Source organism: Meleagris gallopavo, chromosome 21 (assembly GCF_905368555.1).
Source record: "Meleagris gallopavo chromosome 21, MGAL_WU_HG_1.1, whole genome shotgun sequence".
Taxonomy (NCBI): domain Eukaryota; kingdom Metazoa; phylum Chordata; class Aves; order Galliformes; family Phasianidae; genus Meleagris; species Meleagris gallopavo.
Genome location: NC_139424.1, coordinates 8,041,645 through 8,055,166, shown reverse-complemented (window position 1 = coordinate 8,055,166; position 13,522 = coordinate 8,041,645). Strand labels below are relative to the sequence as shown.

General features: G+C 36.8%; 1 protein-coding gene across 3 annotated transcripts in view; it reads right to left on the bottom strand.

The window, feature by feature from the left end:
* Positions 1-13,522, bottom strand: part of USP32 (ubiquitin specific peptidase 32) — a 59,510-nt gene that overhangs the window by 16,374 nt on the left and 29,614 nt on the right. Inside the window, exons 6-16 of one of the 3 annotated variants that reach the window (XM_085240879.1) lie at positions 11,701-11,832; positions 11,213-11,320; positions 10,477-10,592; positions 10,026-10,088; positions 8,198-8,281; positions 6,943-7,004; positions 6,724-6,826; positions 5,089-5,281; positions 4,413-4,588; positions 3,964-4,104; positions 1,974-2,133 (exon numbers count right to left, since the gene is read on the bottom strand). In XM_085240879.1, coding sequence (XP_085097005.1) covers positions 1,974-2,133; positions 3,964-4,104; positions 4,413-4,588; positions 5,089-5,281; positions 6,724-6,826; positions 6,943-7,004; positions 8,198-8,281; positions 10,026-10,088; positions 10,477-10,592; positions 11,213-11,320; positions 11,701-11,832 — 1,338 coding nt within the window. The remainder of the gene's footprint in view (positions 1-1,973; positions 2,134-3,963; positions 4,105-4,412; positions 4,589-5,088; positions 5,282-6,723; positions 6,827-6,942; positions 7,005-8,197; positions 8,282-10,025; positions 10,089-10,476; positions 10,593-11,212; positions 11,321-11,700; positions 11,833-13,522) is intronic. The other 2 variants (XM_085240881.1, XM_085240880.1) reach the window with 2 other exon arrangements.

Below are 13,522 nucleotides of genomic sequence, written 5' to 3'. Positions count from 1 at the left end.
ATCATAAATACATCTCCCTTATTACCAAAACCTATTAGAAAATTGCTCCATTACAATTCTCAAAGGAAACAATTTAAAATTAAAAAAATTTCAAGACGACTGGAGTACTCCATGCTTTTCTTCCTCTTTAAGAAGGTACCAAAGAGGATGGTAGTTTTCAAACTAAAAAGCTTCAAAAATTCCACCATCATTTTCTTTTGAAAGCACACTGCAAGCTAAAATGAGGCAAAGAAAATCGGTCTGACTGCTCTTGGAAGCAGCACAACTTTACTCCACCTCTCACTGGGTGGAACGCCGATCTGAAAAGACAAAGCATCCCAGCCGTTTCACAACAGAAGTACTTCTAACCAACATCCTCACAACCACCAATCCGTATGATTTTCATCAGAATTTCTACGTTGGCAAAAAAACCCTTCATCAGTTGTTTTCATGTTAGAGAAAACAACATCTTTAAACATCTGCAAAAGCTCAGTTTGAAAGAGATGGCACCAACTTTCTATGCTTTGCTTTTTGAGCTTCTTTAGTTTAAAAATTTCTGAAGTTCCCCATTCCTACACAGTCTGGAGCACATTCATAGAAAGCCTTTGTTCCACAGCCCAACTGGGCAACTGCATTAAATAACCACAAAAATGACTGCTCTACTTTCATCAAACAATTAAAATAAATTAAGTAGTACCATATGCAAAGATGCAGTATTACATGCAATTTGGCAACAGGGTAAGACTGTACTGTAATCACCTTAAAAGTGAGCAGAGCTGACTTTTCAAGTCAGTTTTCAAGTATATTAAGCAAAGTACTGATTTTTTTTTTAAGAATACAAAAAGCATTTTCTGAGATTAAGGATCAGAGGATTAGTTGTAAGATTACAGCAAGAAAGCACATTTGAAAACTCAAAAAGATTAATAATTGATTGGGCAAATGAATTAGTGCAGAGCAAAATAATTTTAAATCAAGATCAAATTGTCATGTCAGAAAATTCCTTCTATTTGACTTTGGGTATTTTAGGACATCCAAGGAAAAACAAATTTGGGTAGCAGGCAGTTTCCGCAGCAGAACTTGATCAAGCAGGCAGCCACCATTTACACGTTCAGTTTGTGATTCTACCAAAGCAGTGAAAAATGGAGCATCTGCATGAGATTTTTAAACATATGCTACGAGCAAAAAGGCTAAAAGATTTATCTTTTCAGTAGTCAGATGAGCCCAATTTGAGACATACGTTACTGTGGGTATTCAATCTGTGTGTATCCAAATGCACATACATGAGAAAATCAGGTATTTCTTCAGACTTACTGTACAAGTCGAGCAACACACTCACAAATGGATAACTTAAACCAAATCCCTGTAAGATTTTTAAGCTTAAACAAGAAAAGCTGCAAACTCTTTTTTCAGCCAACGACTTGTACAGTTTTTTTGGTGAGCATCAATACTACAATTACAGCATATGCATTTTAATTGGAAGTTTATTTCTACCCAATTTTCTTACCAAGCTGCATGAAGTAATAGTCTTCATGTTCCATTAGTTCAGCCCCTTTCTATAGGATATTAAAATGCTTTTGGGCATTGAAGTCTAGCTGCCCAAGTAACTCAGAACCAGATGACTTTATTACACACAGTACTGCCAGATAAGTACCCTGTGTGTATTCGAGGGCTACATAATTAGCTAACGGTGGGGATCATCAATCTGCCCTTCTTAGCTCTTTACCTTATGCAGTGCTCATTTCTCACTTTGAATTTGTCACTCTATTTGCCCTAACTACACAAAATAACTGATTTCACTAAAAACGCTCCCTCATGCCTCTTCCTTTTAAAAGAAGAGGGAAGGAAAGCCTTTTAATTTTTTACCAATAGCTGATTGAGCCTCACAGTTGATTAGCTGATGTGCAAGCACAGTGGCAGCAAGCTTGCTTCTACGGCTCTGGGTCTCAATTTCTGAGAAACTGCACACTCGTATTCTTGCTGCATTCTTAAGTTACCTCTAGGTAAATGCTGAGGAAACATTCTCAGGCTCATCATACCCATATTCACCCAGATGTTTGACTGCTGCGTTCGCGTGGCAGGCTGCTGTCTCAGAAAGAGCAGATAGCGAGGAAATAACTCCAGTTCAGGCACATTTGTCTTGCTGTTTTTGATCACCTAGTGAAGACATTTAAAATACATTTCAGAGATACGTGTTCCAGAAGCTCCTAAAAGGAGCAGCAAGCAACAATCAAAGCACTGAGATAGATAAAAAAAAATTAATTTTTTACTAAGGGGCAAGAAATCTTCTGAATTTCTTCATGAAGTCTCATGCAAATATCCACTGCAATAAAAATGTACCCATTTCTGTGCACTTTCTGAAGCTTTTTAGTTTCGGACTATCAAAAGCAAGCATCTTATTTAATGGAAACAGAGCCTCCTGCACAATGCTATGGAAAGAACATTCCTGGAAATTCATGAAATACATTTGAATTTACATTGAAACTCATTATACTCAGTCTATACTTCAATGTAAAAGGTTCACAGCTATTAAAAAATAAACCATATCCACACATTTCTTCTGTTTCCAAATATAGTATAAAATTCAAGTCTTTGTGTTGTAAGAGTACACCAAAATTAATTTGCATTTTGATATGCTGACAGAAAAAGCTGAAATTTCCCTGGAACATGACTTACAGCTTTTCAGCCAACATTCCTACAAAAAACTTGCTATCTAGATCTGCCCAAATGGAGATGTATATAAACAGCAGGGCTTTTGTGAATAGAAGAATCAGAAGAAAACACTCAGCTTAAGTCATGAGTAGCAATACAATGCACTTAACTTCCATGGCATTAAACCTCAGTTAGAACAACAAATAGGGTGCTGACATTTTCTGGAAAGCAGCAGCAGGACATACCCTGATGTGGGGCAGGAGACTGAGCAGCCCCTGTACACAGGCAACCAAAGGTCCTCATCATCTCAAGTGCTCAGATAAATATTTTGACAGTTAGCTAATTATGGTCTGCAAATCAGAGGCTTATACATACACACCATATTTGCACAAAGAGGGTATCTAAACTTAATTTTTTTCATTTGAAATGGAAGCCTCTTTTCTATTGGCATTATCACAAAAATCTGAAGCGTATTAGTCTGTATTGTGATAAAGTGATATGGCCTTTTCTGGATTATGAAATGTGTTTGTTTCTATGGAGAATATGTGGGAGGAGGGTAACAGAAGCCAGTGATTTTTCACTGTAAAAATCACTGTCAATACTATGTCTAACAGATCAAATCATCACAGAATCATATAGCAAATTCTCCCCCATTTCCAACACCGAACATAAAACTAATTTTAAAAAAAAGTGCAGCTTCAAATCTGCTTGAAATCAGAACATTAAAAAAAAAAAAAGTGGCCTGTCTTATATAAACTTATTCATCTAGCAGGCTACAAAATGTTTCACAACTTATTAAAAAAATTTATGTATAGGCAGACCATCAATTCTGAAATTTCTGCTCACCACAAGGTGAATTACATTGAAGAACGCCAAAACAATCAGGGATCTACCAAACATTCCCTCATGTAAGAGGTTTAATCTTTAATTAAGGATATTACATCTTCAACACATAAAATCTCACAATGAGTTCAAAAAGCTGATTTCAGTTGTTTAAGTTTTGTTGGTCTTTTCTTCCCCTCTTTTCAAGAAAGTTTTCATATCTTTGTCTGTTTTAGCCAACATAATCAGCTGATCAGCTGTACAGTACTTGTGCACTGCTGAAATATATTTTCTGGGGTATGTCCTACAAATCTCCAGGTTTTCTGTCCACATTTGTTTCTAAGACTGTTTATTTCCCCAGCTTGCTCTTCAAGATTTTTCATTGTCTACGAATTTTCAGATGAAGCAGTAATTAATCGTAAGAGATTACTTTGTGGAAATGGCAAAACTCTGTAGATTTCACACATTATTTAAGGGCTTATGGCAAGTTAAGTGTTCATAATGACAACTTACCGGCCTGGGCAAGGACAGGTTTGCTCCATACCAATGGTAAAGTGCTCTCCAAACTGGTTCTGGCACCATGACGTAGTCCCTTCCTTCGACCAGCTGCGGCGATCGCTTTAATCTTCCACCCTCCATTGTTAACGATGCAGCCTTTTGAACAAAAAGGAATTTTATCAAATCTCAAGTGCAAAAACTAGCACACAGCTACAACAATTTTAGCTCGTGAACACAAAACGCTGTAATTATTAAAATAATATTAAGCTGCAATTAGCATCTGTTTTTCATAGTAAGATAGAATGTAAATATATCAAAAACACTGAAGTTTCACTGTTCACTATTTCACTAAAGACTGTCCATTATAAAAGCCATCTTTTGTGTCACCTACTCTGACAGCTTCAAGTATAGAGAAAACTGTTGGCTTTTTATTTTTGTTTTCATGCAACAGAAGATGTTTTTACCTTCACTGGTTCTTGTGTTACAAGGGGTTGGTTATCAATAGCTCCTGGTTTCTGAGGATTGAGCTGAAGCAAAGTATTCCCATTGGTTCCAAGGAAACACTGATTATTATTGTCCGAAGTGTTATGCTGCCTAGCAATACACACATCCGTCCCTGGTGTGCTGGGATAAAGAGCATCTGTAGCAGAGCATGAAAAACACATTCTCTATTTCATTTAGTGACTCCTTAAAACAATAATGCATCAATTAAACTGATTTTTATATACTACGAATGTATTTTAAAAGATAACTGAAGTTCTCTATTCTTCAAACTTCAGTACACAACTCAAATTTCATAGTAGAAGCAAATAAATTAGCTGTCTCAGAAAAGGTGAACAAGTGACTACATGCAATCTACTCTTGAGATACTCACAGAAACAGCCTAACTAGGTTCACATGGGCAAATGTGTTTTGCATTTGTGCTTGTTTCCTGATATTTGAATATCGAACTCTTGAGATTCTTATATACAAAACTGAAAATATATGCATTAACGTTTCTGTTGTTTGTTTTATTTTTTTCTCCTTGATACTACTGCAACCTAGACTTGTATCTTTTTGTCTGGAGGAATCCATGCAGCATCTAGGTTCTCAGAACTTTTTCTACATTAAACCTCCAAGGAAATAAGATGTTATGCTTACTGCTGCTAGTAGTCTCTGAGGCTTCTGATGCAGTAGAAATATTATCTGAAAACTTTTCTTCTGTTGCACTGAAGTAATTAAGACCTCCCATTTTGTCTTCTCCCTGTTCTGAAGTATTGGCTGCAGCAGCTATGAGTGAATTCTTACCTCCACTCAAGACAGATGAAGGCTCTATCACAACAGGGTTTGCATCCTAAAATTGACAAGCAAGTGGAAAAGTTACTTATAAGCCAGTATCAAAGACTTAACAACAGTGAAACCGACTGCCAGAATTCAGTTAAGAAAACACTTTTACATACTGCAATGAACTTCAGAGACAAAGAAACTTACTACAACTACTGATGTAAAAGAAAAAAAAAAAAGCCAAGATAGTTAAATCAATGGAATATTCTTCTACACAACATAAACGCTGTGAAATAGCAGAACTGTTTTCTCTAACCAGATGTATAATGACAACCATTTTAGACAGCTGTAATTACAGACTCTTAATATCTGAAGATTTGTCCCTACTGAATTTCACATGGTGAAACAAGGACAGCACATCCAAGAACAAAACAAAACACTTTCTCTCTCCAAACCTGTGAACAAGCCTTCCCTAACTTCCTGTTTTAATCAGCCAAACACCAGAACTCTGCACTAAAGCTGGAAGTATAAAAAAGAGACTGAAATGCGGATTGGAATGACAGTAAAAATTTATAGAGTTCCACAGAACTTGAGTATTTACTTTGCTCAAGAAGACACAGTGACTAATGGTATTCTGCTGTTATGTAAAGTATTAGCTACGAAGTTACACATCCATCTGAGTACTTCTACTATGATAAGGATCAAATTGCCCAGTATTTCCAGCATTTAAGCCATCATTTGTCCAATTCATTGTGCACAACGAATAACTGTAATTACATCATTAGTTAATGCAGGCGTTGCAATTTTCTGAACCTTTTTTGTTATTTGAATTCATAAAAATTCAAATATGTATGTGATAAGATAGAGCTATATAAATTTCTTCTGATAAATTGTGTATTTCCCTTATTCTGCATTCTTGGTTGCCACCTTTAAAGAATACTTATCTCCATCTTAATTAAATTTTATTAAGCATGATTTCTTCAGTATGCAAATCAAACTCACGTACATGCTTTATCTCAAACATTTTAGTTGAAGGGCTTTAAAGTGCACCACATAACACAAGGCTTTAGCAGGACTCCTTTGATCACCATCAGGTGTTGAACTAATTTGCATGATTGTCTTTAAGGCAAATGAAATCAATTTCCTCCTTTATCTGCCCAGAGTACACACAGCATGAATTTATGGCATAAGAGCCATACCACGTTCCTAAAGCGTGAAGTCAAAACCAAACAATGTACTTTTATTATTATTGAGTGGTTCCAGAGACTTCAAGGAAGTACTTCTGTAAGAGTATGTTTTTGTTTCAAAAAGTATTTCAATGATCAGGAATGAGGAAATCAAACTGAAAGAAGTGACAGCTGAATGAAAAGCTTGCAGTGTAACAATGATTCAGTAAAACAATTATTTTCCACTATGAAACAGGAGATACTTAATTTCAAGCATTGGTGGTTGAGCAGTCACTTGCTCTCTGTTCTTTATCACTTATTCATTTTACATTACTCTTCTACTTACATATTTGACATATTCTTTCCACTGGTGCCACCACGGCATTGCAATAAGAAACCAGTTGTGCCCTGGCTGAAGGCCATATCTGCTTTCCCTTTCCAGCCAGCCTCTGCAAACAACAAACAGCACGGAGTATTAACTGAAAAGGGGAAGTTGCAATTCTTCTTTTGATAGTATTAAAAGGTGACTTTGAAATATATTTAGAACTGAGAGCAAAGCACACACCTAATAATCTGTCCTTCCTCTTCTGGAGTGGCAGGTCGCAGCCCCAAAACTATATGACACACCTGGAAAAAGTAATTTTTAAGAATTGCATCAATGTGAAGCAAACTCTAGGTGAGTGAAAGAAAAGAATAACTTATAAAGAATTTTTGAAAAGTCTCATTAGTCTACGTAGCCACATTACCTACAATCAAACAAGTCATTAAACAAGAAATATTTGGAGTTACCATATTTGCCACCTGCTCCCACTGTACAGATAACAAAGTACCATAAAATTTGGTCAAAGCTGCTCTCTAACAATCTTTTCCTTCCTCTCTCTCTTTTAAAGGGAAAACAGTACACAAAACAATAATAATGAAAGAACATACAGAAGAAAAAAAGCACAACCCCTTGATAGCTCCTGTTTTGAGTGGGCAGTGCTATGTGTGCAGGACAGCACTCCCAGATGTTACTAAGCATCCTGGCCTTGGCAGCCACCAAGTCCCCAGCAGCCCCCAGCCACAGGGCATGCAGTGGGGAGTAACAAGCAGGGAAACACTCTGCAGGAGTCTTTGTTTCCCACCGCAGGAAGGAGGGTCAGCTGTCTTGTCTCTAAGACATTTGTCAAATTGGTTGCTACTCATAACATGATTTATAGTCTTTTCCTTACATCTCTTTTGAGGTTACTAATTTGCATCTCAGCTGGAGCCTTCTAATGACTGGTGAGATATCTTATTTAAATTTATATTACAGTGTGAGGGACCATTTTACATTCTGAATAAAACAAAAGCCATTAGCTGCTGGGAAGCAACAGATTTTCCAGCGCACACAACACAGCTGGCTCCAATGTTTCCTTTTAAGTCATGTTACACTGTGCTAGTATCAGATTCTTCACATAAACCACCCTGCAAACAAACCAAAAAAAGCTTTCCAAGGCACTCCATTCAGACTACTTAGCTCTTCTGTCTGCAGATGAGATGCAGAAGCTTGTGACAGTTTAAACACAAGCCCAGACAAATTAATGGCAGACCCTGTACTGTGTGAGCACGCTTTTGAGCTTGAAGCCTGAAATGAGGGTGCCCCATGTCATAAAGGGATCAAGGGAAATGAAACATCTAAAGTGAACATGTTATAACTGCTAGAAGTAAAACAGAGCTTAATGCAACAGACAAACGTGTAAGCATGCTGACACAAACATTGGTGCTGCAACTCACAGCTGTGCAAAAAGCTGATGAGCCAACTACCACCCATTACAAGTTTAAATTTTTCTTAAACATACCTGAAAAAGTAGATTTAAAAACTCATTGGCAAGAGCACTCTTCACACTCCATATCTGGTAGTCCTCGAGAGTGAGGTGTCCAAGCTTAGTTAAAAGAGGAATGGGAAAAAGGAATGAAGAATCAAACTATTAACCTGACTATTTAATAGAAGTACTACAAAAAAGCTCATTAAACGTGTCACGCAAGGCATGACAAAATTAGTAGTTTGAGAAAAATTAGCGTCTACCATTCATAATAAAGCTGGATCCAATGAAATAAGAAAAAGCCAGTTCCAATATAACAAGCAACCCAGAGAGCCAAAAAGCTTGAAGGTTACACATCAAACCACACAGCATGCAACCTTTGCTCCTGCTCTGTACCATCCAGATTAGCTTATGCTCAGCCTCACCACTACTTTCTCCAGCCACTAAAGCAGCAGGGGCAGTATATGGCTGCTTGGACACCTGGAATCTACAGAAGACTGCTGCCTTCCTCTGAGGACTGGGAAAAACAATTTTAGATAAAATCCTCATGATCTTAACATACAATATGGCATATTAGTTCTGAATCATTTGAAAAGTTACACTAGCATAATGCTGACCAATATCAGAATCAATTAATTTCTGATTGTCAATTATTCAGTGACAAAAGCAATTCTGATTTTTCAGTATAGCCCTGTCACTTCCAGAGCACTGGCAGTTTGTTCACCTCTTCTCACAGATCATTTGCTCTGAAGTTCAGAGGTCAAAGCTAACATATTGAGAACAGGTTATGCAATTTACGTAATTAATGCATCATCAACTCTTCCCAGCACTACATTCGTGATGCACTTATGAAAGATATTCCAAAGACACTTTTTTTTTTTTTTTTACTCTCTATGGAGATGAGGTTGCTATTATAAACCCTCCATTAAAAGACCAAACAAAAGCCTCAAAGCATGAGAAGAAGGAGCTCACTGAAGCCTTATTTCCTATTGCCCTAGCAGTAACTGAACTCTAACAAAATATTTGCCTACCACTTTGTAGAAGTACAAGCAGTCAAGAGAACTATTCAAACAAGTAACTAAGAATTCTTTAGAGCCTTTCTTACATTATTCACAATTTGCACTTCCTCTTATAATTAGCGAAGCAAAGAGTGAAACAATGGAAACAACTATCACAATATTGTTTGCAGATAATGGTGCCCATTGCAAAAAGCAAGAACATAATTAAAGATTTACTCACAATTAACTACAAAGCACAATACAAACTATTAAGATTTGTTGTTCTGTCATGACAGTGGCCTCCATGGTTTCACAGACACTTAGCTTTCCAACAGTAATTCTGTGCTGTTTGTATTCACTGATTGCATATGATGTCACTTGCCAAAAAAATCTTGTAATAACACCAGAGTTACTTTTGAATCAGTGCAGTTCTGTTCCAGTACAGGAGAATAACCTATCTTTTTACTGAGCATAAAAGATGAAATTCACCACTGCACTACTCTTCCTTCTCCAGATCATTTTAACATGAAAGAAACAAACAGCATTCTTCACAAGAAGTAAGCCATCAGATTTAAAAGTGGTATTAATTACACCTAATAAAGCCTTATAAACAGTGTATGCTTCAAATTAACTTTATTTGGTTATGCATTTTTGGTTGAGTTTTGTATATAATGACTTATAAATTCAAACATTACTTTGCAACAGAACAATGTGGAAAAGTTAATGGAAAACTGACATTTCACGTAAGATTCTTTTATTGACACCTCTGCTTTAAGGAAAGCACACAATTATTTCATTTATTAATTTATAAATGCATAAATTGAAGATACTGTTATAGAAATGACAGGAAAATAGCAAATTCCTACCTTTGTGTTGTCATGCATATTCAAAATATCTTCTACAATTTCAGATAAATCCATGTCCAACTCCTTGCACACAAAAGAATTAGAAAAGAGATTCAAATTCTCAAAGCACTCTGGAGCAGTATGTGTTCAGAATAAAAATGCAACTATCAGAACACTGACGATATCACTATGTAGTTCACAACTGAGTGCTTCCAGACAATTGTACTTTTGTACCTGAGGTTCCTTTATATGAAACAGCATACATTACAGTCACGGTGGTACTCTGGTTTACAGCAGGGCAAAGTTATATTATCAACAGTTCTCAGTTAAGACAGTTTAAGAGTAGTTTTATTTCACTAAAACTATGATCAAACAAGATTGTCATCTGAAAGAGGAATATTACTCCTGCTTTTAAAAGATGATTTTAGGAAACAGAAGCAAGTGAGCAAGAAAATACATACGTATAACTTACAGGTATTTTATCAGTACGGTTATCTTTCCAGACCTCTAAAAGCGCAACCATCATTTCTTTAAGTTCTGTGCGAGACAGCACACCATCCCGATCAATGTCAAAAACCTTGAAGCAAACTGGGGGGAAAAAAAAGGAAATAACTTTTGTGCATTAGAACCACTCAACAACATTTTTTTTTTTTCCCTTGCAGAATGCAAGTCTTCAGAGTCACAAGAACATGACTTAGTGCTGACAGTTCTGATGAGGCAGGATGCATGGGTAGTGAGGAAATGGAGCAGCTGTGTTTAATAAACTGTAATCTGGATTCCTGCAATTTTGTGCTGTGTTTTCTGATGTGACTTAGCAGGGAACATATGTGCATACAGAAATTCCCAGTAAATGCTTTTAAGTTCCAGCAATATGGCTTTGGAGAAGTATGGAAGGAAGGTTCTCCCAAAGCAAAACAACCATCCTGCAGGGAAGAAGCCAGCTGAAAGCTGACAGCAGACAGGACAACACACACTAGCTACAGAACACTCCAACATAACTTCCAAAGTATTAGCTATGGAGGTACAAAGAACTCAGTTTCACCATGCTTTAAAAAGGGAAGTCTTCCTACTTAAAACTTCATTTTATTTTTTAACTTCTGAAGACATTCAAGTAGAACGAATTTCTAAGAAGGTGAAAACAACTAAGCATACTCGCTCAAACTGAAGAAGTTCTCTAAAAATTAATAGTTAATACTTTGCATACTTACACTTCTGCCTTTCTGCCAGGGGTCCCCTGCAACATGCTGAGAGCCCACAGGAAATTTCTTTAAAATCTATGTGATTGTCTCGGTTTTCATCAAAGGCATTAAACAAACCTGCAAACAACAAAGCATCTGTTACAGCACCTGACTGAAACAGTTGACAACAGCATCTATGTGAATTGTAACAGTTCACACAGCAAGGACAAACATTTGTAATTTTAACTGATTTTTAATAAGTGTATTAAAGAACACAACAGCCAGAAGTACTGCTTCCCTTTGTCATTCTACGTTTCACAACCAATGCAGATTCTCAGGCATTGTTTCTTATTTCCAACGCTCACAAGTCAGTGAACTGAACTTAAGCTTAAAATATTAAGAAAACAGCAAAACCACAAACCCATTTCTGAAGCCCTAAAATCTGTATGTCAGGAGGCCATCAGGGCCCCAACAGCACAGCACACTGCTTCCTCACGTGTTCTGTCGCAGTTCCATACCTTCACTCAGAGATGGATGAATAGGAGGGGAAACCAAGGGAGCAAATGTTTCTAAATCAAAGCGTCCAGTTCTTGATTGAGCTTTTAGCAGCCAGTACCGTTTCTCAAGATCAATGATGTCAGATTCTTCCACTGTATAAGCAACACAAAGAAAAGGAGATCTAGCAACATCTGGACCATGTTAGAACTGGGCACTAAGTATGATTACAGCACTATTTTGTCACAAAGAGAATGGTGCAATTTTTTTTCTGTTTGATTCATGCGTATAAATAATAAAGATACAAGCTATAAAGTTCTGTTATTACCTGGTTTACCTAGAGAATAATTTTAGCTATTCAATGTCAAGGAACGTGACGTCAGCGAGTGATGAGTGTTTAGAAGTACAGAAATGACACTACAAAAGGCTCCAGCAATCTCTTCATTTTCACATGTTCTCAATGAATTGAACACGCAGGATATATGACAATGCCATCTTTCAAAACTAGCCAATATTTACATTCTCTAAAATGGATGTAAAGCAGCACACAAAAAAAAAAGCAACCAGAACTCTTAAAAAAAAAAAATCCCTTGGTGCCCTTGAAAAATCCCTATATGAAAGTTTGGGCCTACTTATAGAGAAGTAAGGTTGAATTTCGATGTGAAATTCACACACTACTCCAGCATCATTTCCAAACTTATTTTACTCTGCTGTTTTTATCATAGATGCACCTAGAAATCTGGTCAACATTGCAGAGGGATTACATAAACCCCAAAGTGACTTTATACCAAGGAACTCACAATCTGATTAAAGAAAGGGAAAAGGAAAGAGACTGAGTAAAAAGGCATTAGGCAAAGGTGAACAGAAATAGGGATAAGTTTAGTTTTCTTTCAGAACACACACAAAGGCTAATTTCTTTAAGTTTCACAGATCAGCTGTAGTTTTACCCTTCAAATTAATATCATTTTTATATAAATATATATATTTTTTAATTTCTGCACAACAATACTTTTAGCCTTTTTACATATGCAAGTGTGTCACAGCACTGCTTCAGGTCAGTGCAAATTAATTGGTTCTCTAATAGATATGTAATGACAAAGCTGTCTATATTAAGAACCACTACGTGTGATCCCATTCCCAGATGGTTCTGAGCCTTTAAATCCATGCCAGCTTTCTAATAGGTTTAACTTGAGCTATTTGGCCTGGTTTAGTCTACAGAAACAATAATAATCCTGTAAAGCTTAAGAAAAGACCAAAAAAGTCACATGTCAAGTTAAAATTGTATTGATTTTTCCTATTCATGTCATTTATAGAAGTAATTTATTCCAAATACTAGCTTAGGTAACACAAGCATGATCTAACTGCAGCTACCCAACAGGCAGGGGGCATTATGCAACACAAAGCATACATCCAGAACAAAGTCTGGAAATTGTTAATGAAAAATTAACATCTGAAGTCAAGCTCAAGGAGCAGGAAAGGTTTGGATCTCCCTGTGCTTTTACGCAGCAACTAGAAAAGCAACTTCAGTGAAAATAAGCCCTCCTCCAATGCACATTCAGCACAGGCACAAAACAGATGAGAGCTGATGTGCAGTACATCCACACAAAAGCTGCAGCTTGAGGGTCGTGTATTTCTCATGTAACTCCAACTTACCATGCACTTAGTGCCAGGCACACACTGCAGCATCCTCACTTGCACCACTATCAGCTACTGTGCATTTACATGGTAAGTGAGATAAGAGAACTGATCCTGCAGAAAAAACTGATTTATTTCTTCTCTCCTCCTCTTTCCCAGCTGGATCAGTTCCCTTATCTGGACTGTCATCTGCTGGTTCTTGATTGTGTT